The sequence below is a fragment of the Ictalurus furcatus genome, chromosome 10, assembly GCF_023375685.1.
Source record: "Ictalurus furcatus strain D&B chromosome 10, Billie_1.0, whole genome shotgun sequence".
In the NCBI taxonomy this organism is placed as follows: Eukaryota; Metazoa; Chordata; class Actinopteri; order Siluriformes; family Ictaluridae; genus Ictalurus; species Ictalurus furcatus.
Window position 1 is genome coordinate 15,993,508 of NC_071264.1, and position 24,832 is coordinate 16,018,339.

The 24,832-nt window shown below is 40.1% G+C and overlaps 1 protein-coding gene across 2 annotated transcripts in view; it reads left to right on the forward strand.

Annotated features, from left to right (window-relative positions):
- kdm4b (lysine (K)-specific demethylase 4B) overlaps window positions 1-24,832 on the forward strand; it is a 66,825-nt gene that overhangs the window by 28,648 nt on the left and 13,345 nt on the right. Inside the window, exons 7-16 of one of the 2 annotated variants that reach the window (XM_053634075.1) lie at window positions 1,518-1,621; window positions 6,475-6,612; window positions 13,764-13,960; window positions 14,121-14,341; window positions 15,220-15,419; window positions 16,325-16,448; window positions 17,371-17,549; window positions 18,472-18,661; window positions 23,772-23,848; window positions 24,037-24,092. In XM_053634075.1, the coding sequence (XP_053490050.1) occupies window positions 1,518-1,621; window positions 6,475-6,612; window positions 13,764-13,960; window positions 14,121-14,341; window positions 15,220-15,419; window positions 16,325-16,448; window positions 17,371-17,549; window positions 18,472-18,661; window positions 23,772-23,848; window positions 24,037-24,092 (1,486 nt within the window). Of the gene's footprint in view, window positions 1-1,517; window positions 1,622-6,474; window positions 6,613-13,763; window positions 13,961-14,120; window positions 14,342-15,216; window positions 15,420-16,324; window positions 16,449-17,370; window positions 17,550-18,471; window positions 18,662-23,771; window positions 23,849-24,036; window positions 24,093-24,832 lie in introns of both variants that reach the window. The other variant, XM_053634074.1, reaches the window with a different exon arrangement.

Genomic DNA, 24,832 nt, shown 5'->3' on the forward strand with positions numbered 1-24,832 from the left:
CTTCAGGTTAATGTCCCTCAGGGGAAGTTCTGGGGCATCAGTTGCATTTTAATGTGCAGCAATGTTCTGCTCAGGCGAGCTTTTTCCTTATCTATAGTATCTATCCCGAGGAACTCTGGACACGAAAATGATATGTGTAAATCTCACTAGAAACGAGCTGGGATGAAATGTCTTGCCTGTGATCACATTCATTACATACAGGTGTAAAATGTATATAGTAGGGAAGGGACATGTCTCTTATTTCTCAATAATTTAAAAAAAAAAAAAAAAAAGATCGTCACCATTGTATGAGATGACCCCAACATAATCTTGGTAGAATTGTATAACAGACTCTGTGATAGCATGTGTTCTCAATGTTAGATTACATGAAGGTTGTGTCATCAATCTGCGCAATCCCGGCTCGGCAGAAAATTGGGTCGGATAAACGGAAACGAGCCATCAGTATAATAAGAGTAATGTTATATTTTGAGAAAACATGTTTTAAAAGGTGAAGAGTTGTTTGGAGCTGTTCATGGCTGGGTAACATAGAACAGCATGGAATGTCCATGCTTCAGAGTGAGCTTGTATTTTGAATGATCGTTTGGAGTTTGGTTTGGAGTTTGGATAATCCCTTATCCTCCTATTAGTGGCTTTTAGATGAGTGTTGTAGCAGCGATCATACTCTGAGAATTTAATAAATCATTTCTGGCACTTTGGTCGCCACGGTGCTAAATCAGCCGCTAGTGAACATGCCACATTACGTGTTGTACGACTGCCAATCTCTGCTCAAAACCGGTGAATTATTTTACGATGTGCAATTTGTTTTCATTTGCGACAACAAAGTCAGGCCCAAAATCGTACACTGTAAAGCCAGCTTTACAGGGACAGAATTTTGAACTCTAAATGTCTTAATGCAGATTTTTATCAGATGATTTGCAGATGTTTCCGAAAAACTATATAAAGGAAAAGGTGGTACAGTCAACTGTTCTTATATTGAATATTTTCAATAGCAAGCAAGATATCACAAAAAGGCTTAGGCATCCCAAATTGTATACTACTGTACTGAATAGTATTGCAAAAAAGTATGCCAGTGATTCCTCACCCTGGTACTAAAATCTCTGTGATATACATTCATTTATTTTATATCCTGATCAGATTAATGATCCTTAGCCGGAGCTTATCCTGGGAACACTGGGTGTAAAGCAGAAATGCAGCCTGCACACATGCATTCAAATGTAGCGGCAGTTTAGAGGGGGCAGTTTAGAGTCGCCAGCTGACCTACTGGCATGCTTTGGGAACATGGCAGAAATGTACAGGGAACTCCACACTCCAACACTGCCAGAGGTTATGTTTGCAGGTGGTGGTGTATTCTTTCATCCCTAATTTTTTTCATGTTAAATGTTGTAAGTTCTCTTAATGTAAAACCAGAAAAGTTAGAACCCAGAGTAAATTATCTTAAATGTGAAGTTGATGGTACATAAAAAAAAATAAAATAATAATAAAGTTAAACAAATATATTTTTTTAAACTTCTTTGCAGGCTTTTTCCCCGGCAGCTCTCAGGGATGTGATGCCTTTCTTCGTCACAAGATGACCCTTATCTCTCCCTCCATCCTGAAGAAGTACAGCATCCCTTTTGATCGAGTATGTACACCATAATCTCAACAGCTGTCTCACCAGATGTGGATTTTTTTTTTTTTGTCATTTCTCACTGTAGTGTTCATTTTGACTTGTAATTTTAATGTTAATTGTAACAATAAGGTGTTCCTTCAAAAAACACCCAACAGAATTCACATTCACACGATTTCCACACATCAGTGCTGGTAATTCCTCAGTGACATTTTCCAATAAAGCAACACTTTCCATTCACCATCAGACACCAGCTTTCCTAACGGTTCACCAGATTTTCCCATCACACAGCTGCGTTCCTAATCCTTCACCAGCTTTCCCTGCCATACATCAGCATTCCTAATCATTCAGTAGGGTGTGTAATTGTTCAACAGCTTTCCTGGTCACTCCAGAGAATTCCTAAGTATTTACCAGATTCCTACATTGCATGCCAGCATTCTTCATTGTTCACCAGCATTCCTAACTGCTCACCAGCTTTCCCAATTGCACACCAGCATTCGTACTAATTTATCAGCATTCCTAATCATACACGTGTTTCTTATTGTTAAGCAGCTTTCCTTGCTGCACAACAGTTTTCCTAATCTTTCACAAGTGATCCTAATTGTTCACCAGCTTTTCCTATCACACATCAGCGTTCCTAATTGTTTACCAGTTTTCCCTGTTACACGCCAGCATTTCTTACCATTTACCAGCGTTCCTAATTGTTCTCCAGTGTTCCTAAATTGTTGACCCGATTTTCCGATCACACATTAGATTTCCTTATTGCACACCGACGTTCCTAATAGTCCACCAACGTTCTTAATCATTCACCAGCATTGTCTATCGCATACTAGAGTTTGTAATCATTCAGGTGCATTCCTAATTGCTCACCAGCATTCCTAAATACAGGCCAGCATTCCGAATCACACACCAGCACTCAACATCGTACCCCAGCGTTTACGTTTGGACACCAACCAGTTCCCATAAATGTTCCGTCCTACACCATCACTCTCCAAAACACACAATGTTCTCAACATCAAGGGACATCATAAACGCATTTTCTGAGGGGACACAAAATTCCAGAATGTTACTTTTATAGCAATATAGCAACATTCCCAGGGTTAGGGTTGTGGTGTTAGCATTAGCGTTTAAATCAGAACTCAGTTTGTGAATGTGAGAGGTACTGGGGGTGGGCTGAGTGTGTGTCAGTGAAACCACTCATCCTCTGACTAATAATGTCTAAATCACTTAAGTCTTGACATGAGTGTGGGTGTGGTGTAATCGCACCCCCCCCCCCAAAAAAAAAACCCTGCACAGTTCCACTCCACTCATCTGCTCTGATAAAATGAAGCACTTACTTATGCTTCAGCAATGCAGAATGGATGAGCACACACGCACTCATTATGCTCTCAATTCATCTTATTTCAGAGAGAGAGAGAAAGAGAGGGAGAGAGTGTGTGTGGGTGGGTGTATGTGTGTGGTGGGGGGGGGAGAGCAGACATGCTGCATGCTAATTTTTTGAGCAAACACGATTGTGAAAAGTCAGCCAGGGTCTGTAGGGAACCTTTCAAACAACCGGTCACTGGTCAACATTGTTTATTACAGTCACTGATCACAATGTTTGGTCTTTTTTGTTCTATAAGAAATGAGTTGTATTATTTTCTATGTCGATAAAACTCTACTCATATAACACGTTTCAATATGCAGATGATCATGACATGTTCAAAGAGTATGCAAATTAGTCTATGACATCATTTGGTGACGTCTTGAGTTTTTGAGAATGCTTTAGCTACATTAGCACAAATATGAATTTAAAAAAAAAAATGTATATGATCTCCATATGCAAATGAGCCACGAGATCATTAAAAATTGGCTAATTATTTTTATTTTGAGATGACATTAGTCCTGTATCTCTAGTGCAAATGGTGATTGACTTTCAGTGGTGCATGACGATGTTCTCCACTAACGTGTAGCTAACTCTAGTCAGAAGCCATCGGTTTTAGTGATGATAGACGAAGCTGCTTGATGAACTGGTTGAGCATCAAGGATTGAAAAATAGCCAATGTCACAACTAATTCAACTAACTTTGTTGTTTCCGAAGTCATGGGAGTCCCCCAGAAATGCCACAGCTTAACACCTTCCATTAGAAACAGAGTTTAAAAAAAAAAACAAACAAAAAAAAGTGCGAAATGAAAGTATTTCTTTGCCAAGGCTGACCAGCTCTCCATGCCACGCTTATTGTGGAGCTCAAGCCGTGAGGCAATTAGAGGAGGAGTTATTGAGGTATAGACTAGACTAAGGGACAGATGGAAAGAAGAAGAGGGAGGGAGGGAGAAGGAGAAAGTGGAGAACAAGAAATGATTGTACAGATACTGTATTAAAAGAGGAAAAATCCAAGGGATGGATATTGGAAGTTGAAGAGAAACTGAGGTATGGAAGGAGAAATTGCTAGAAAACATGGGCTATGGCGGAGATATTGTGGTGAGGGATGGATAGTGTGAAGATGGGAGAGCGGGAATTGAAGAAATGTGAATGTAGAACAATAGAGAAGGCAAGACTGAGAAAACAAAGCAAGAGGAGAGCAGCCAGAGTGGAGGAAAGAGCAAGGTAGGTGTGAGGGATGAACAGATCAAGGAATAGGAAGTGGAAGAGGGATAGAGAGAAGGAGGGGGAGTAATCTTTGCAGTAGAAATGAATGCTGACAGCAGGGTAAGGAGAAAAAAGGAAGATGTGGATAGAGGAGTAGAGGGAAAAGAACTAGAAGCAAAAGGATGGACAGAGCAAGGTAGATGGGAAGAGAGAAAAATGATCAGGAAGTGCAAGCAAGCAGTAGAGAAGGTGATGGATACAAAGTGAGCGGGATAGAAATGGAAGTAGGGAGAGGGGGATAAAGAAGTAGGGAGAGTGACATAGAGATGGATAGTGACAGAGTGGAGGAGACGGAGGGCGATATTTATGTATAGATTGACAGATGGATACTGAGAGATGGTGCACTTGGAGAAAGAAAGCAGTCAGTGGAGCAGCCAAGATAGGGGGTGAGAAAGGAGAAAACAGGAAGTTAGGATGGATAAAAAGTGAGGAGGAGGAGAGAGAGAGTGAAGTAGAGGGAGGAGATAAGGTATAGAATTAGAGATGGATAGAGAGAGCGAGAGCAGTCAGTGGAGAGAGGGAGCAAGAAGAAGAAAGCAGAGATCTTGAGCTGGATGTTCATAAAACGAGTGGAGGAAAAAGACAAGTCAGAATGAAGAGATCTCTCCGGTGGTCATGTGTACACATGTTTGCCCCCTGGCGTTTTTGTCTGAGGTCACATAATTGAAAACCAGCTTTGTGTCCTAAACTGCCTTTTACAACTTAATTTTCAACAGATTGCCTCTTTCATCAAACGCACCCTTCAGTAACTCCTTTAAGTGGTTCCTCTTCCCTGAACCCAGAGTTACTTAAAGTGCCCCTGAAATGAGAGTTTCAGAGCTATCTGTTATTGTCCCTTTAGTGTTCTGGATACCAGTGCAATAGCATAGCTGTGAATTTAAAAAAATCATTTTATAGTTCCTTATGTCTGAGAAAAAGCAATTTTTTTATGTTTTTGTCCAGTTAAATGCTTTCTCGAGTATACATGTTGAATGGAAAGGCCTGGCTCTCAACTGACCTTCCAATTCATCCCAAAGTTGCTTAATGGGATTGTCTTTACTTTTGCGTCTGTCTGTCTATCTATCTATCGCCATTTGGCAGATGCCCTTATCCAGAGCGACTTACATTTCTCATTTATACTACTGAGCAGTTGAGGGTTAAGGTCCTTGCTTAAGGGCACACCCAGCTTTGCCAAACTGCCACTGCTGGGATTTGATCTCACAACCATCCAATCAGTTAACCAATTACAACATCTTAACCACTGAGATACCACTACAACAGTCAGGGCTTTGTACCCGGAAAACACTGAAAAACAGCCCTAGATGATTATCTCTCTACCAAACTTTACTGTTTGCACTATGCATTTGGGTACGTACCATTCTCCTGGCATACAACAAACCCATATTTGTGCATCAGACTGTCAGATAGTGAAGAGTGATTAATCACTCCAGAGAACACCTTTCCACTGCTCCAGAGTCCAGTTGCGATGTGCTTTACACCACTCCAGCCAACGCTTGGCATTGTGAATAGAGATCTTGGACTTGTGTTCAGCTGCTCGGCCGTGGATACCCACTTCGTGAAGCTCTCGCTCAGTTATTGTGCTGATGTTGTGGGGCGGCTGTGGCTCAGGTGGTAGAGCGGGTTGTCCACTAATTGCAGGGTTGGCGGTTCAATTCCTGGCCCACGTGACTCCGAAGTGTCCTTGGACAGTTTTGCACTGAACCCCAAGTTGCTCCCGATGGCAAGCTAGCACCTTGCATGGCAGCTCTGCTACCATTGGTATGTATGAGAATGGGTAATATTTTTGGCCATAGTGTGTGTGTGTGTGTGTGTGTGTGTGTGTGTATGTATGTGTGTATATATATAATATAATATATACATAAATCCTGGCCTGAGGGGATGTTTTATACTACAGTAGCAGCTTCCTAGCAGCAAATTATGGTTTAGGGGTTTTTTTTTTCTTCTCAACTGCTTGGTTGAGAGAAAATGGTTCATTTGAAAGAGTGTAGAATTTGTTTCAGTTGGCAGTTGTGAGAGGTGCTTTTCAGAGGTGTTTTTATCATCTTGGAGCTGTTGAGTTCTGGAATGTTACTACTTCAGACTGATTTCATTTTATAATGTAGCATAATATTTAATTAACTCAAGCCATTTCAAGTGTGTGAGGGTGTGTGTGTGTGTGTGTGAGTGGCTCTTTTAATATGTGGAGTTTGGGTACTTTTGCAGCTAAAGATATTGACTTTCCTCTTGTGTGTCTCGTTCAGATCACGCAGGAAGCGGGCGAGTTCATGATTACGTTCCCGTACGGCTACCATGCAGGGTTCAACCACGGCTTCAACTGTGCCGAGTCCACCAACTTCGCCACACTGCGTTGGATCGACTACGGCAAAATGGCCACGCAGGTATGCAGCTTACATTATGCTTACAAGAGGAACCTCAAGGACCTTGTCCAAATTTTAGTGTGTAACTACTGCACAGGTTCCCAACCCTGTGGAATTTATTTATTTATTTATTTACTTACTTACACCTGTTCTGAAAGACCTCAGTGGCACCATGGAGCTCTCCAAACAGGTCAGGGACAAAGTTGTGGAGAAGAACAGATCAGGGTTGGGTTATGTAAAAAAACAAAAAAAAACAACCTGAAACTTTGAACATCCTGTGGAGCACCGTTAAATCCATTATTAAAAAATAGAAGGAATATGGCACCACAACAAACCTTCCAAGAGAGGGCCATGCACCAAAACTCACGGATCAAGCAAGGAGGGCATTAATCAGAGAGGCAACAAAGAGACCACAGGTAACCCTGAAGGAGCTTCAAAGCTCCACGGCGGAGATTAGAGTATCTGTCCATAGGACCACTTTAAGCTGTACACTCCATAGAGCTGCCATTGCTTAAAGAAAAATAATAAACAAACACGTTTGCTGTTCACCAAAAGGCATGTGGGACACTCCCCAAACATATGGAAGAAGGTACTATGGTCAGATGAGACTAAAATTGAGTTTATTGGCCATCAAGGAAAACACCATGTCTGGTGCAAACCCAACACCTCTCATCACCCCGAGAACACCATCCCCACAGTGAAGCATGGTGGTGGCAGCATCATGCTGTGGGGATGTCTTTCATAGGCAGGGACTGAGGAACTGGTCAGAATTGAAGGAATGATAGATGGTGCTAAAAACAGGGAAATTCTTGAGGGAAACCTGTTTCAGTCTTCCAGAGATTTGAGACTGGGGTGGAGGTTCACCTTCCAGTAGAACAATAACCCTAAGCATACTGCTAAGCAATACTCGAGTGGTTTCAGAGGAAACATTTCAATGTCTTTGAATGGCCTAGTCAAAACCCAGACCTCAATCCATTTGAGAATCTGTGGAACAACTTAAATTTTGCTGTACACCAGTGGAACCCATCCAACATGAAGGAGCTGGAACAGTTTTGCCTTGAAGAACGGGAAAAAATCCCAGCGATCTAGATTATATTGCAGGATGGTTGTATAAGACTGATTAGATTAGTAGAGCTGAATATAGGTATGGAAAGATGGATGAATAGATAGAATGTTGAAAAGCTGGGTAGATGGCTGGTTGGATGGGTAGACAGATGAATGGTAGATGGTTGGATGGATGAATGGGTAGATTGACATACAGGTGGAGGGATGGCTGGATGGAAGAATATGTGTAGTACCTGAATGAAGAGCAGAAAATGAATATGTAGCAAATTTGTGTATTTATTCAATTCTCTCTCTCTCTCTCTCTCTCTCTCTCTCTCTCTCTCTCTCTCTCTCTCTCTCTCTGCACAGCTGTCGCTTTTAAAATGAACGGGAGAAGGAACTACAGTCATTATTTCAGTTTGCAGGATTTTCCTCTGTGTGCTCTTAATGGTGGAGCTCATTAGTGGAGCCTTTTTAAAATCAGGCTGCAGGGTCACATGCACATCCACACATACAGGAAATGACTGGAAAAATTCCCCCATAATGATTTCCGCTCAGTACACAGGAAAGCAGCACCGTGTGAAGATGTACAAAGTGAAGGTCGTGCACACGTTTAGGATGATCAGCCACTGTAATTACTGTAATGTCTAAGGCAAATTAGAGGCTACAGTATGCCAAGGTTCTACATTGAAGAGTTCTTAACATCAGCTGCTGTGGGTTTGTGGTTCATGGGTGTTGAAATGGCCATCAGTGTGTTTATACGTGGAATAGTAAAACAAAGAGCTGTGTGAATCTAAGGCTGCATGAAATCCGGGTGACTGTCGTCATAGTGACTTATGCTGAATGCACACTATGCAAGTTTAGCTCCGATAACCCTGTTTGTGAAGAATGATCCCCTGAGAAATTACAGCGTGCCCCCAAGAAACCAATCGTATAGTATGACTGGTTCAGTGACCTGATTCTGCAAGCTCTCGTAGATGGTCTGATATTTTCAAGCATGTTTTGATAAATAGCGTGAGCACCTCTACGACACGTAGCACGAGCAGTGTATCCAGTTCTTTCATCCAGCTATTTGTGTTGGTGGGTAAGGGTAAAATGTAAGCATAGCAGTAAGAAGAATAAGAGTAATAAGAAATTATTTAGCATGCCATACCCAAATGGTTGTTAAGGACAGCAAAAAGAAAAATGACATGATTCCTGGTGACACCCAGTATAAAAATAGCTCCAGTTCTTTACACTATACAGTGAGGGGAAAAAAGTATTTGATCCCCTGCTGATTTTGTACGTTTGCCCACTGACAAAGAAATGATCATTCTATAATTTTAATGGTAGATTTATTTGAACAGTGAGAGACAGAATAACAACAAAAAAAATCCAGAAAAACGCATGTCAAAAATGTTATAAATTGCTTTTCATTTTAATGAGGGAAATATGTATTTGACCCCTCTGCAAAACATGACTTAGTACTTGGTGGCAAAACCCTTGTTGGCAATCACAGAGGTCAGACGTTTCTTGTAGTTGGCCACCAGGTTTGCACACATCTCAGGAGGGATTTTGTCCCACTCCTCTTTGCGGATCTTCTCCAAGTCATTAAGGTTTCGAGGCTGACGTTTGGCAACTCGAACCTTCAGCTCCCTCCACAGATTTTCTATGGGATTAAGGTCTGGAGACTGGCTAGGCCACTCCAGGACCTTAATGTGCTTCTTCTTGAGCCACTCCTTTGTTGCCTTGGCCGTGTGTTTTGGGTCATTGTCATGCTGGAATACCCATCCACGACCCATTTTCAATGCCCTGGCTGAGGGAAGGAGGTTCTCACCCAAGATTTGACGGTACATGGCCCTGTCCATCGTCCCTTTGATGCAGTGAAGTTATCCTGTCCCCTTAGCAGAAAAACACCCCCAAAGCATAATGTTTCCACCTCCATGTTTGACGGTGGGGATAGTGTTCTTGGGGTCATAGGCAGCATTCCTCCTCCTCCAAACACGGCGAGTTGAGTTGATGCCAAAGATCTCCATTTTGGTCTCATCTGACCACAACACTTTCACCCAGTTGTCCTCTGAATCATTCAGATGTTCATTGGCAAACTTCAGACGGGCATGTATATGTGCTTTCTTGAGCAGGGGGACCTTGCGGGCGCTGCAGGATTTCAGTCCTTCACGGCGTAGTGTGTTACCAATTGTTTTCTTGGTGACTATGGTCCCAGCTGCCTTGAGATCATTGACAAGATCCTCCCGTGTAGTTCTGGGCTGATTCCTCACTGTTCTCATGATCATTGCAACTCCACGAGGTGAGATCTTGCATGGAGCCCCAGGCCGAGGGAGATTGACAGTTCTTTTGTTTCTTCCATTTGCGAATAATCGCACCAACTGTTGTCACCTTCTCACCAAGCTGCTTGGCAATGGTCTTGTAGCCCATTCCAGACTTGTGTAGGTCTACAGTCTTGTCCCTGACATCCTTGGAGAGCTCTTTGGTCTTGGCCATGGTGGAGAGTTTGGAATCTGTTTGATTGATTGCTTCTGTGGACAGGTGTCTTTTATACAGGTAACAAGCTGGGATTAGGAGCACTCCCTTTAAGAATGTGCTCCTAATCTCAGCTCGTTACCTGTATAAAAGACACCTGGGAGCCAGAAATCTTTCTGATTGAGAGAGGGTCAAATACTTATTTCCCTCATTAAAATGCAAATCAATTTATAACATTTTTGACATGCGTTTTTCTGACTTTTCTTGTTATTCTGTCTCTCACTGTTCAAATAAATCTACCATTAAAATTATAGACTGATCATTTCTTTGTCAGTGGGCAAACGTACAAAATCAGCAGGGGATCAAATACTTTTTTCCCTCACTGTACCTCCAGTTCTCTTTGCAGACCAGACAAGCCTTGCTGTCTGTGTCTTGTATCCTTTCAAAACAGTGCAGAAACAGCCATAGTTGCCACATGTATTTTCGCGAGCAAGTGGGATTTGGAGATCAGGTGCACTTTGTTTGGTCTCTCCAAGTGAAACATTGTGTGATATGTGGGCCTCAACTGTAGTCTCTCGTGTAGTGTAGTGGGAGCAATACAGCAATTCTGAAATTCGAAAAGTTATGTAGTGTTCACTTGGCATTAGTTTGGGCAAAAATAATAATCTCCATCCACATACCTCCCAGTGATTTACAGTCCTTAAATGATGTAGGCAATACTGAGGACACTTTTATGAGACACTTTCACTACTGCTCTAGATAAGCAGGGTGGCGTTATGAAAATGCACCAGATGGCGTAAAACAGCCCTGAGCATTGCTTTCCCACTGCTGTTTCTGATGGATAGAGCTAAATCAGCAACAAAAGTGGCCTTATCCACAGACTATCATTAAAAAAAGTAGCATCTTTTAAAAGGAATTCATACTGCCTCTGCATGTCTCTCGTCCTCCCCGTTACATTTGCAGTCTCTCGCTAATGGAGGTAGTTCTTGCATGGTGATGGTGGGAGTTCCCAATACCATCAAGAGCCTCCCTACCCCCATTTCTGCCTCTTTCTTTCTGGCCTCAGCTCAGCAGAATAATACAGGACTCCAGTGAGCACTACGCAGGAGCCGTAGAGTTGTTATTGCTTTGCGGCTAGCGCTTGTTGTTATGGTTATTAACACCATGTGCACACACTGGTATATAGAGCTGTTCACTTCAGTATCGCTGCCTGCTGCCTTTGCAGTGAAATGTTTGCCATAATTTAACACAAGGTTCTCATAGTGGGGAGGAAATAAAGGCCAGTTGTAATATAGAGGACAGACACTTCTGGAGAAAATTGGTTTTATTTTTATCTCATTCCCTGTCTCGCAGTTGCTCTCACTGTTTATTTTCCTGATAAGTTTGGTGATCACATGCTCTCATTCAGATTGGCTGCAGTGTTTAGCACACAGAAAACACCTGCCAGCAGAGAGTAATATCACAATGGTGGTTAAATCATTCACTGAAAATGGAGGCTACTGTTTCTGTATTGACTATTCAAAATGATGTTGAACATTATCATCAACCTGCAACCAGATAAAGCAGATTATTGCACTCCGGTACACCACGCGTCAGTTTAGACATTATTTACCATCTAATGTTCAGCAGACTGCAAAACTGCAGTAAAAATTGCCAGCATGCCTTTTTTTTTTTTTTTTTTTTTTTGAACACCAGTAAGGTTGCCAGCACACTTGGCAGGAAGAGTGAAGCGAGGAGAGCTGAAGTTGGTATGGTATTTTCCAGAAAAATCCGAAGTGAAATGCCAACCTTTTGAAAATGAATATACAGAACCTTTGAGGATATAGCACTTCTAGGAGGGCCCCCTGTCAGGATGGGACCTTGTTAGGAGTCTTAACAGGCTTAATCAGGAATTTAAAGTGTCACTTAAAATAAATAAATAAAAAAAGGATCACTGTCCCCAAGGAAACCCTTTCAGGATGGAACCTTTTAAGGAGGTGGGGAACCAGTCTGGAATGGTACCCTGTCAGGAAGGGACCATATCAGGTGGGGTACTGTCAGAAGTGGACCTTGTCAGAAAATTATTCTGTCAAGAAGAGACCTAGTGCGGAGGGGTACTTAGTCAAGACTGGACACCATGCTAAAAGAGGTACGCTGTCATGAGGGTGACCTTGTTAGGAGGGGACTCTTTAAAAATGACCCTGTGTTTAGAACATTCTTTAAAAAGAAAACTGACCTTTTTCTAGTTCGAACTATTGCGTGAAGCTAATTTAGAATGAATCACATTTTTTATCTGGAACTTGGTTCGTGGCATGACAAGCATATTGATAGTATGTCAGACCTTTACGCTGTTCTAAACTATGTGCATTTATGCTGTTTGTCTTTGTTGGGTAGCTTTTTCATATCTTTTGTTTAATCAATTAGCCACATCTCAAACACTGATGTGGAAATAATTAACTCAGAGAGTGCCTAGCTCTCTATGGGTGGGTTTTTTTTTTAAAGTTGTTTTTTATTTTTAATGCACCAAAATATAATTTGGATCAGCAAGCTTTTTGTTTTAATTAGTTTTGGACTTGAGTGTATTTTTGAAGCCATTATGAATAAATATATCCCATGGTCTCCTGTTTGGGTTGGATACACTTCAAAAGCAAAAGATTTACAAGAACATCAAACTCCAAACTAGTTTAAAAACTTGTAGTTATTTTATCAGGTTTTGGTATCAATCCTTTTAAAGGGCCAGTAATGACAGCTTGTTGTCAGTAAATATTTGCAAGCTTAATTGCAATGAATCAAATATTATTTTAAAGGAATTTGATCAGTAGTTTTGCATTTCAGGCTGTAGGAGTAAACCAATTTTGTAAACAACTTTGAACGCTGGTGACAAGTGGCTCAGTGCTTTGGCTGCATTGACCTCTGAAACGGTGTTGCTTTGTATTGCAATGCTGGGTTAAATTATGTAATTATAAATACATAATTGTCTAACTTTTGTGTTTTTCATTTGTTGGGGTTGGTGTGTTTTGCTAGCTTGCTATCAACCAGTTAGTAGCAATGTAGACTAGAAACTAATGTTGTTTTTTCAACCTACCCGCATTTCACTTTTGAGGACATAAAATCATTTTATGAATGTCTAAATCACCAACATATTTATTTATTCAACACAGCTAGTCTAAATTCATCATTCACAAAATTAGTCCAATACCCTATTTTCTTTTTTGCTTCAGAACTTCAACACCAATTTTTTGCTTCAGGTTTTTAAAATAGTCCTAAAACTACCGAAGTTGTACAATGCCTTTTCTTCTTTCGTTATTTAATTATTTATAATGACATTTTTTCCGTTAATGTTATTTCCTCTTACTTTTAGGGCACTGTATTTTGTTTTATCTAGAAATTTACAATAATAATGAAAAAAACCATAAGAATAAAATTAGGTAAAAATGGCAAAAAGATATTCAAATACTGTTAGTCAATAAAAAAATAAAAGATTACAGACTTACAGCTTTTGCTAATTACACCAGAATTGAGGGTGTCAATCTTCTTCATGCACCATTTGAATTGTGTCTAAGCTAACTTGAGCTTTGGAAAGGTGCTATATAAATTGCTTATTTATTGATTGGATGATTTTGTTGACTTGTTGTTGTGTGTATGTGTGTGGGTTTTTTCTCTTCAATGTCTGTTTTTTCCGTTTGTAGTGCACGTGTCGGAAGGACATGGTGAAGATCTCCATGGACGTGTTTGTGCGCTGCTTGCAGCCGGACCGCTATGAACTGTGGAAGAAGGGCAAGGACACGACTGTCCTGGACCACCAGAGGTCCACCACACTGACCAGCCCTGAGCTGGAGCACTGGAGGAAGAACAGAGTGACCTTTAGAGAAAAACAGCTCCGCAGGTTAGAGAAATTCTCACAGTTGTCATGTTGGTGAATAATAATGAGTCTAAGTGTATGGTAGGTGAATAGATATTTATTATAATCTACAGTATAATAGGGAATGGAAACTCCAGGGCTTGGTTGACTGTACAGTAACACAAATGTGTCTTGGTGCCCTCAGAGCTCAGCAGAAAATAAAGCAAATACGCCGGCTGAAGCCTGAGGAGCTGAAGTTGCTGTCGGACGAGGGAATTGAGCTGGACGTGGCTGATTATCAGAAGAGGCTGGAGGAGAAGGAGGCACAGAGGAAACAGCAGAGGGAGGAGAAGATGACCAGAGAGGCCATGCTCACTCTGGAGGCACTGGAGAGGGAGGAACAGGAGGCAGCACTCCGAGAAGGAGGTGAGCAGCAGCAAGCTTGATAAACAGCAAATTCCTAATAATAAAATGTGTTTGCTGCAGCAGTTCTTTAGTTTTCTGTAAGGAGACATTTATTTAACATTTATGGAAAGGGTCTCCAGTGTCCTCACTTCAGAACAGTTAAGTAAAGCTGTAACTTTGTTTTAATCAATGTGAAAACCTCAAGAAAGAGAATAGTTGTTACTCCGTAACAAGTGAAATATTTTTTTTGCCTTTTGACTTCAAAAGAAAGTGAAGGAACAACTTTTTTTTTATTGCTGCTAGAATGTAAGTGATAACAGTATGTAATGTAACTATAAATGGATAAAAAGTACGTAATTGTTGGCAAGTTACTGTGGTATAAGATGATTGAAACACTTTGGGATATGCTGTTATTGAAAAATAATCCACTTTTGGGGTGGTAACAGTAACTCCTGGGCTGCTTCACACCCCAGCATTGATTATTTTTCTTTAACAGAATGCCAACAGTGTTTTATTCCTTATTAAGATGGGTATAATGTTGCAAATATACTGATTGAGATTTTAATGAAATGAAAAAATCTATTCTTCCAGTCAGGTTTTTTTTTTTTGCTTTCTTTGCTGAGACAAAGATTCTCGAAACTGTCGAAAGGCAAGAAAAGTGGCACTGAGATTACCTTCTAGACCATTTGATTGTTTATATGTACCTCTATTTTTGTAAGCGTTTCACTTTATTTCCCACAAAAAGTGCCTAATAATGATAAGATTCTTAATGTTGTTTATTAAACCAAGACTGAATGTACCCTTCCTCTCAGCAACTTCTGTTAGGTTTTTTTTTCAGGTTTTCAAATTTTCTGATATGAATTTGCTGACACTTTTTTCTTTCTGTCCTGCGCCAGCAGCTTCCCAGAAGCCCGAAGCTGGAAAGGAGCCAGAGCAGGCAGACGAACAAGAGCAAAAGAAGAAGAAAAAGAAGAAAAAGGTAAAATCACCTGAGGAGGACAGCTTCGAGCAGGCGTTCAAACCTTACGCATTATCCAAGAAGAACGAGGCTCAGAGCAACGGAGGCACAGCCGTCGGCAGCCCAGATTCCAGCTTACAGGTTAGCTCGCTGAGTTTCTGAAACATTCAGCGGTCTTATGCCAATGTCCAACTGCAAATGTCCCTGTTCTGCTTTGTGTTTAGCCAGTCAGATGAGGAACATTTTTAATTCTCCAAAGACATGTTGCGTGTTTAAAAAAAAAAAAAAAAGTTTGTATGGTTCAATATTGTTTACTTTAAATTCATTACAGCAGCCATAATGACCATCATAGAGAAGCCCACCAGAGAAGAGCAGAGAAGCAGAGATGAAATTTGCCAGAGGATGCATTGTGTTAGTCATTTTTGCAATGGCATGTCCACTACTAGAAGATTTCATTCCATGAGTTCTCTAAAACTTATCCCGAATTTCAAGCATGTAGGAGTGATTTAGCAACTCCAAGGGGTCGCATTTATGCTACCTGGGTTTAAATGATCATTTTCTTATTGCATTTTCCAACTGCTATTTAGCTTCAGGTAATTATCAACCTCATATTCCCATATGCAATATTTAATATGCAATATTAAATTCATTGTTTTCTCAGTGATTGCAAAAGAGCAACAAAAAAAAACCATGATGCTTCCTTCAACATGCATCACAATTGGAAAGAGGTTTAAGTAGTGGTAATGGAAGGACACCATGGAGAAACACATTGCTCTCCCAAAAAAAAAAACCAGCCAAACAAAAAACCCCCACATTGTTTCATGTCTCAAGTTTGTTCAAGGCCACCTGGATTTTCTCCAGGTGTTATTTGATCAGATTAGATAAAATTTGTCAGAATTGTAAAATGTTATGGTTGTTGAAAAAATGGCGCTGCACGGTAACATCAGAATCCCCAAATCTGTGAAACATGGTAGCGGGAGCATCATTTCGGGGCCCCAGCAACATCTGTATTTGAAAACGTGTTTATTCTGTCTCTTAATTTGCAGGCAAACTTGTACCCGAAGATGAAGATGAAGGTGGAAGTGAAGAAGAGTCGCAGGCATCCATTCAGCAAACCACCCATGCGCACTCCCACTTTCATTGTCAAACAGGAGGCTTCCAGCGATGAGGGTGGGTGATTGTACAATTGCATCATCGCTGAATGCTTTTAAACTGTTAAGTGTTAATAAAGTCAACAGGCCATTACTGATGTGATTTGCCCATTTTGTAAACTCAAAATGTTAATGTGTTTAAAAAAATAAAAAATTTAAGAAAGAAGGCTTTGTCACATACAACTACAGTATAGTGAAATTTTTTGCATATTTCAGCTCGTTAGGAAGCCAGGAATAGAGTCAGGGTCAGCCATGGTACAGGCAGAGAGGGTTAAGGGCTTTGTGCAATGTCCTAACAGTGGCATGCTGGTAGTACATGGGCTTGAACTCATGACCTTCTGATGGGGAACAAAAAGGCCGTCAAAGGGACCGAACATGATGCCAGCCAGGGTTTCCTTTGAGCTGCCTAGTGAAACAGAAACCATTAATGGATGCAGTTAATAAGGCCTCCAGAACAAAATACAGCTTGTGTCTTTTTCTTCCCCTTCCTTTGTTCTGCCTTTCTCTCGATTTGCTCAGACTGACGCATATCGATCTGAGGATCATGACTCGTGCTTGCCTGCTTTCAAAGTCACTTTGAGCCCGCGGCAGGGCAACATCAGCCCTGTGTCTCTGTCAAACAGACAGAAAGACACTGAGAAGAGAAAAGAGAGGGACGCTTGAGGATTATAATGAGTGGAGGACACCGAGCATGTATTTGGTGTTTAGGCTGTATTTACCCCCAACCCCCTTAGAGGATTCACCAGTGTAACACTGCCACTTTTACCAGCAATACGTTGAAAAATGTTGCATTTAGCAACCCTGGAGCAGCAAGTGTTATTAATATTCTGAAAGAGAGAGAGACTGTCAGACTGTATAAGATGGAAAGAAAGGACACAGGAGTTGTTCTAACTCTGTGTGTGTGTGTGTGTGTGTGTGTGTGTGTGTGTGTCTGTTTCCAGAAATGTACTCGGGGCTGTCAGTAGGCGGTGCGGCGGAGCAGGAAGTGAAGAAGCAAGAGCAGTGCCACTTGTGGCAAACCCTTTCACCTGACTTCGTGGCAGAGAAGCAGTTTAATGCTGGCATGGCGACTCTGGAGCCACACTGCGCTGTCTGTACGATGTTCTGCCCCTACACACAGGTAACACATCTGGTTAAACCTCCACACTGCCTTCTCACCAGCAGTCCTACAACAAAGCAACCGGGCGTCATTGATTCTTAATAAGAGCTGGCAGTTTAAAGCAAAAGGAGAACATGGGTGGGCAGAGTGATTTCTATTCATTTCAATAAAGATCACAATGACAAAATTCAACTTGATACAATTGAATCTATACATCATTTTGTGTCTGGCCAGACATTATCCAATCCAGAAAACTTCTGAGGTTCGGGGTTTCCTCCAGGTACTCCGGTTTCTTCCCTTAGTCCAAAGACATGCATTGTAGGCTGATTTTTAGCGTTTCCAAACTGTCTAGTGTGTGAATGTATGCGATTGTGCCCTGCGATGGGTTGGCACCTCGTCCAGGGTGTCGCTTGCCTTCTCTGGGATAGGCTCCAGGCTCCCTGCGACCCTGTGTAGGATAAGTGGTATTGAAAATGGATCGATAGATGTTTAGGAATGATTAAATGCTATGAAGCATTTCACATACTAACGCAACCTAGGCAGCTTTCTAGTAAGATAAAGCTAGCAAAGTAATACATGCATGTTAATGTCTTATCTGACTATTCTCATCATGATAAAACATGTAATAACGATACCTAAGTCCTGTGTAATGTTACATAATCATATTTATAATGTATAGGACCTATACAGAACCTAACTTGTCTTCTGGATGTTCCATAACATTATTCCACAAAAATTATTATAAATGAATAAAAAGCATGATGTCATGATGTGTTCTTCATTAATATGTTAAACATGGGTTAATTTCATATCAAATTCATTATGGGCCGTAATGTGGTGATTTTCAGTTTCCCAGTCGCTTACTCTGTGTGTGTGTGTGTGTGTGTGTGTGTGTGTGTGTGTGTGTGTGTGTGTGTGTGTGTGTGTGTGTGTGTGTGTGTAGCTCCATAAGGATAGCCCCCCAGCCTCCGATGTCTCTGGTGTTCCTGTGTCTCGGTGTGGTGAACAGACTCGGCCCCTTGTGCCTGAGATGTGTTTCAGTGCCGGCATGGCGAACACAGAGCCGCTTCCCTCCAGTGCTGAGACGAGCATGCTGCTCTCCTGCTCCTGCTGCAACCTGCAGGTTCATGCCAGTGAGTACACACACACTGCTAACATACAGCATTCAGTCCAACTCTACAGCAGTGTTTCCCAATCTGCAGCACTACGGTGAACTTGGCATTAACAGTCTTGTACATTTCCATGATCGTTACAAATGAGAAAATTGCAGTAAGGCTAGAGCATCAAACAGGATGTGGGCTGCAGTGGTGAAGTTGGTTCCCTGGTAATTGTCTTTCTAGAATTATCTAGCGGGCAAAGTAGAGCAGTAAACTCTGAGACATAAACTCTGCTACTGAAAGAGGCACACATTTTTTTCCAGGGGTTTCTGTACTGTGAAACAGATTGCGTCATCAGGCAGGCGTGGCCTGTTTTGAGAATCTGCATAGGTCAACAATCATGTGCAGTTTGGGGGGAAAAAAAGCCATTTACTCCAAATAGTTGTCTGTCCGTGATCACAGAAGTTTTACGTTCATTCTACTACAACTGCAGATACCTGTCCGTGATCACAGGGGCTTCATGTTTGAAAAATACTATTCAGTTATGAAATGCTTGTTTCACTTTAATAAGCTCAAAGTCTTACTCACTTTACATCAATTCTATCCTGTGTCCTATGATGCAAGACTAAAAATCTGCAGTGAAACCTTAGTTCTTTTCAACCTCAGTATCGTTTCCACTGCTGTTGCCCCATTATTAAAAAGAAAAAAAAAGCTCATGAATTGTCCACGTTTTCATACTCAACTTGATGTACACAGAAAGAGCAAAGTTGACAGTTTGAAGAACCAGTTGATTTAGGATTCACAGGATTAAAAAAAACATAGAAAAAATAGTTACCAGAATGATTGTTTATTCCTTCATCATACATCGCTGATCCTGGGAATGCCCGCACAAAAACCAAAGTATTCTGCGCATGTTTGGTGACCTGTACTTTTTTGGAAAGGGGCGTCTTTGCCACACCTCCAGACACGCCCATTCTACGTCTCGGTTCTTGAACCCCTGAAAAAATGATCTAATTATGGCTGGGCAGTATGGGTGAATAATATTGATATTGTGTCACAGTACACTTTTCTGAGATATTGTGGGTATCTTGAAATCTTTTTTTTAATTTTATTATTTATGTTTAAAATTCTGATTCAAACTATGAGCACAGCTGATTTTAATGTTACAATTTTGTACTGGTTTTTAAAATGTCCAGTATACATTTTCACTGAAATTTGTTTTCCCTTTTTTAGTATTTAAATAAATAAATTTTAGACATTACGTTATCTTGAACTGAAATTTTTTTTTTTTTTTTTTTTTTTTTAAATAAAATTTTTAGATTAGGTTGGTTAGGTAGGTTAGTAAACCTATGTATTGTGGAACTATTGTGATTATGATATTTTTGTCATCATCCACCAATATTGCCAATGATGTATAATTCTTTAGTAGCAAGAAAAACATTCGACACTAATAACAATCATCAAAATAATAATAATAATAGTAGTAGTAGTAGTAGTAGTAGTAGTAGTAGATATTTTTAGGTCCGGTCCACTTGAAATTAGACATCCCTGCCGTAAACCCTGATACGAGTACTGCAGTGTAATTCCACTAGAGCCTGCTCTTCCTCCACCACTCCTTCATGTTAATCATCTTTTTTCCCCTCTCGTCTTTCTCTTTCGCCTGGTCCTCATCTTCTCAACACCACACTGTCAATCAAACAATTCCAGCCAATTTCCTTCTGCACGGCCTGAACCTCAATCGTCTGTGTTTACTTTGAAAAACATTCTTCTTCTGCAAACTTTTGGGGTGGGTGGTGTGAAAAAAAGTGGAAAAAGCTGTTTGTTTAGCTTGTGCCTCTCTCTTCTGCTCAGGCTGAACGTAAGCTCCGTAGCCAATTAGGGTGTGTGTGTGTGTGAGAGTGTGAGAGTTGCTCAGTGAGGTGATGCTGCTATGATTGCTTTCAGCAGTTCTAACTGAATGCTGTTGTGGTGCAGTCAGCACGAATTTACTGTACTGCGAAAACCGAACAAACCTTTAAACACACATTATTGTTCATCTCCACATTGGTGTTAGCTGATGGGAATGCTCAGATGTTCAGAATGTTCATTTGGGCTGTAAAGATTTATACCAATGCTTAAAGTTCAGCATTTACTATACAAACTATAAAGTTAAATATGATGGGTATTAATTTTTGTCTGATACAAACACCTGCAAATCTCCCCAAGCTCTTGACTTTAGCTAAATGGAAAATATTTTAACCAAAGTACCCTCACTGGGACTGACAGGATCTCAAAATTAATGTCTAAATTATAATGCGTTTCTTTAGCATATGTGAAACTTGCCTTATAGTGTTTTTAAAAATATTTTTATGGTGGATGTGCTTCTCCAGCAGGTTAATTTTACAACTTTTAGTAAATAAACAGTGCTTTTGCTAACATCACTGAAAATCCCACAAACACAAGCTACTTATAAAGTGAATTACGCTAGCAGGTGACAAGCACACACCTAATCTCTGTACTTCCTTCTGAGAAATAGTTTTCTTTGTAATGTCTCTGTACACATCAAATGAGAGGTTGTATATGACAGGATCAAATGAAACCATTATACGGTTGTTTTTCTTCCATTTTTTCAAGTCAAGAACTGCATAGAAACTAATTTCAGTTCAATGACATTTTAATTATATAGCACTTTTAATAAAGGACACAAAAGTCTCCATACAGAGAGGAAATTGACACACTTTAGCAAAATGTCTTCTGAAATTTTTCATTGTTAGTTTATTGTATGTATACATGTTTTCAGATAGCCTTTAAGAATGCCTTTGACAAAAGAACACATTGAAATCATTCTCATGGCTGGATCAGGAAGCTGTTGCAAGGTTCCAATGGACTTGAGCAGGAAACATGGCAAGCACATCACACATGACACTGCTGCCAAACTTAATAACAAATCCAAACATACTGGAAGTGTTGCAGACCAACTGAGAAGTGGACATCCACTGATGAAAGCACAGCCAGTGTAGTCCTGGCAAACATAGTTCTCTATGTATGGGACATCCTGTAGATATAAATTTAGATTCTGATCCCTAATGAGCAAGCCAGGTATGAAGGTGGCAAGGAAAAACTCCAAGACAACATGAGGATGCAACTTTGAGAGGAGCCAGACTCAAAAGGGAACTCAGTCTCTTCTGGTTGACACTGGATAGTGAGAATATAAATCCTTACTCTTCTACAATTGTATACTATAGTGTCAAGCGGTACTAACTAATTATAAATATTAATGTTGTGAGTAAAGAACTGAATAAATTTCAGATCGTAAGTTAAGGTCCAACAAATTGTTTGTGCCAAACATTTGGATTTGTTGCTTTAACAGGTTGTCCTAATTTGCATAAAGTTGCCTGTAGCCTGTGTGTGTGAAGTATTCTCTAGCAGAATCTATATGTACAATATCTTCTCCAAAAAGCACTCTTTGGCTCTGATATTCCAGCAAGGGCTTGGACAATATCAAAATGGACATATGATCGGTGATGAACAGGTTGATCGGTGTAAATTATTATTTTGTCTTCTGGGAGACATGTTAATACCTTATTGAGCTTCTGAAGGGCAGTACTAAATGAAAATAAAATTTCAAACAAAATAATAATTCACACCAATCATCCCGTTCAAAAGTTTATATCCCCCTGGCTTTTAATGTATCGTGCTACCTTCTTGAGCATCAGTGAATGTTTGCACCTTATATAATGGTTGTGTACGAGTCCCTCAATTGTCCTCAGTGTGAAAAAGATGGATCTCAACATCATATAGTCACTGTTGGAAAGGGGTCAAATATGTAGAAGATAAGCAAAGGAAAAGCAAAGAATTTTGCTTGGAGAGTGGAGGATTTTTCTGAAGAACAGTGGGCAGTTTAACTGCTCAGTACAAACAAGGGACTCGTGAACAACTATCACAAAACAAAAAAAACAGTCGTTGCTCATCCAGGTAACAACACACAGTATTAAGAATCAAGCATATGTAAACTGTTGAATGGGGCAATTATACATTCAGCTATGATCTTGTCTTGTGGACTATATGTAACCTCTGTTATGTGATGTAGCTTATTCAGGACAGTACTAAATAAAAAAATGAGATTTTTATGATCCCTCTTATTTTCTTAAGTTTTAAGATTTTGCAGAGTCTACAAGGGGTGTGTAAACTTTTGGGCACAACTGTGTGTGTGTGTATGTATATGTGTGTGTGTGTGTGTGTGTGTGTGTGTGTAATATATATATATATATATTTTGTGTGTGTGTGTATATGTATGTGTGTATATGAAAACCTCGATGCCTCTGCTTTAGTGGCCAATTTCTGAATTATATGTACAAATTAAGCCACACCCATGAAAACAAATCGAAGCCTGCATCACGTCATCATATAAATAAGATGCAACACTCAACAACAAATGCTGATAGCAGGAAATATTTATCCGAGTTTCAAAAGCCAAGACCGTGCCCAAATATTCCCTGTAATGTCATTATGGGTGTTCTGTTCCAGCTAGGATGCAACACAGTAGAATTTTTAAGTGCACTACATATTCTCCACTATGCTTTGGGACATAATTAGAAGATGCCCAGCTTCCCCAAATAGTGCACTAACTAGTGGATAGGGTGTGATTTTGGACATAACACATCAGTAGGCTTCCCTATAACTGTTGGCATAGTTGCTTCAATCTTTTGTTCTGTTGCTTTTAATTAAAACATTTCCACATGCTGTAGCCTATAACTTTTACCTTTCTGCATAATTAAAGTTATCAGTTTAATTGCAATAGTGAAGTGTAAATATATGCTGAATATAAACCGTAGTTAAGGGTTGTTGTAACGTTTAAATGCAAACACTGTCACGTAAGATGCACGATTATTTCAGGAGCATTTATTTAAAATTTGATTAAAGCACAGTAGCTACTAGAGACGGGAAGAAATCTTATAAAAATGTCCAGAAACTACACAATGGAAGCTGGTGATAAACTGTTGGATATAAATTTTATAGCACTGATGTGTGATGGGTAATTTACTGCCTACCCCCCCCCCCCCCTAAAGTTCAAAGTATACCTGTTTAGTAACAATGTTGCAAAATAATATAAAAAAATATATTGATGATAATCTTTCTCTCTCTGTGTCTCTGTCTGTCTCTCTAGGCTGCTATGGCGTTAAGCCTGACACTCCACAAGAAAGCTGGAAGTGTTCTCGCTGTTATGCAGTGGCCTGGACAGCAGTAAGACACACACACACACACTAGGCTCACATCTGTCATTAGAGTTTGTACATTTTAGACTATAATTCAACCTACCCATACCCCCCACCCTGAAAAAGGCACATCACTGCTCAGTTTAGTGCTGTATTATACACGTGTGTGTGTGTGTGTGTGTGTGTGTGTGTGTGTGTCTGTGTGTGGTTTTGCAGGCCTGTTGTTTGTGTAATCTGCGAGGAGGAGCTTTGAAGATGACCACAGAGAACAGGTGCAGTTCTCTACATCATCTCCTTGCTGTATTAAAGCCGCTCTGTAATAAAATGTACATATTGTTAAGCTGCTGTACCTGTATGGTGGATTAAAGTAATAGTATGGTGAAAAAATGAAAATATTTTGTTTAGTTTGTAGTTTTTTTAGTTTTGCATTGGAGCTACATAGCCAGAGTAGCTAACAAGTAAGGGACACTTATAACCTTAAGTCAAGTCAAATTTGTTTTATAATGTACGTTTAAAGACGATATTACTTGATCCAGAGTGCTGTACAAAACTTTAAATAACATCATAAGACAAAGAAAAAAAAAAAACATTTTCTGAGAAAATTTAAAAATGGATAAAGATGGCGCGGGCCTCGTGAATGGGGAGACTGTTCCAGAGTTTGGGACCAACCACAGAAAAGGCTCAATCACCCTTTTGTCTTAGTATGACAATGGGGGACAGAAAGGATGACAGCATGACAATGGCTGTGTGTGCAGAGTGAGCTTCCTGAAGTCATCTTTTACTAGGGCTGGGCAATATATCGATATAATATCAATATCATGATAAATGATTATGCAGTACACTTGAGATATTGTTGGTATGGTGATGTATGCTTTAAGTTTTAAATAATTACAAATTAAATGGTGCTGAATGGATGCCATTGAAATAGATTTTTAAAATTTTTTGTCTTTGTAGGCATTAAAGAAAAGTATAGTCAAACTCAGTTTAACCTTTTTTTGTTTATTTTACTACT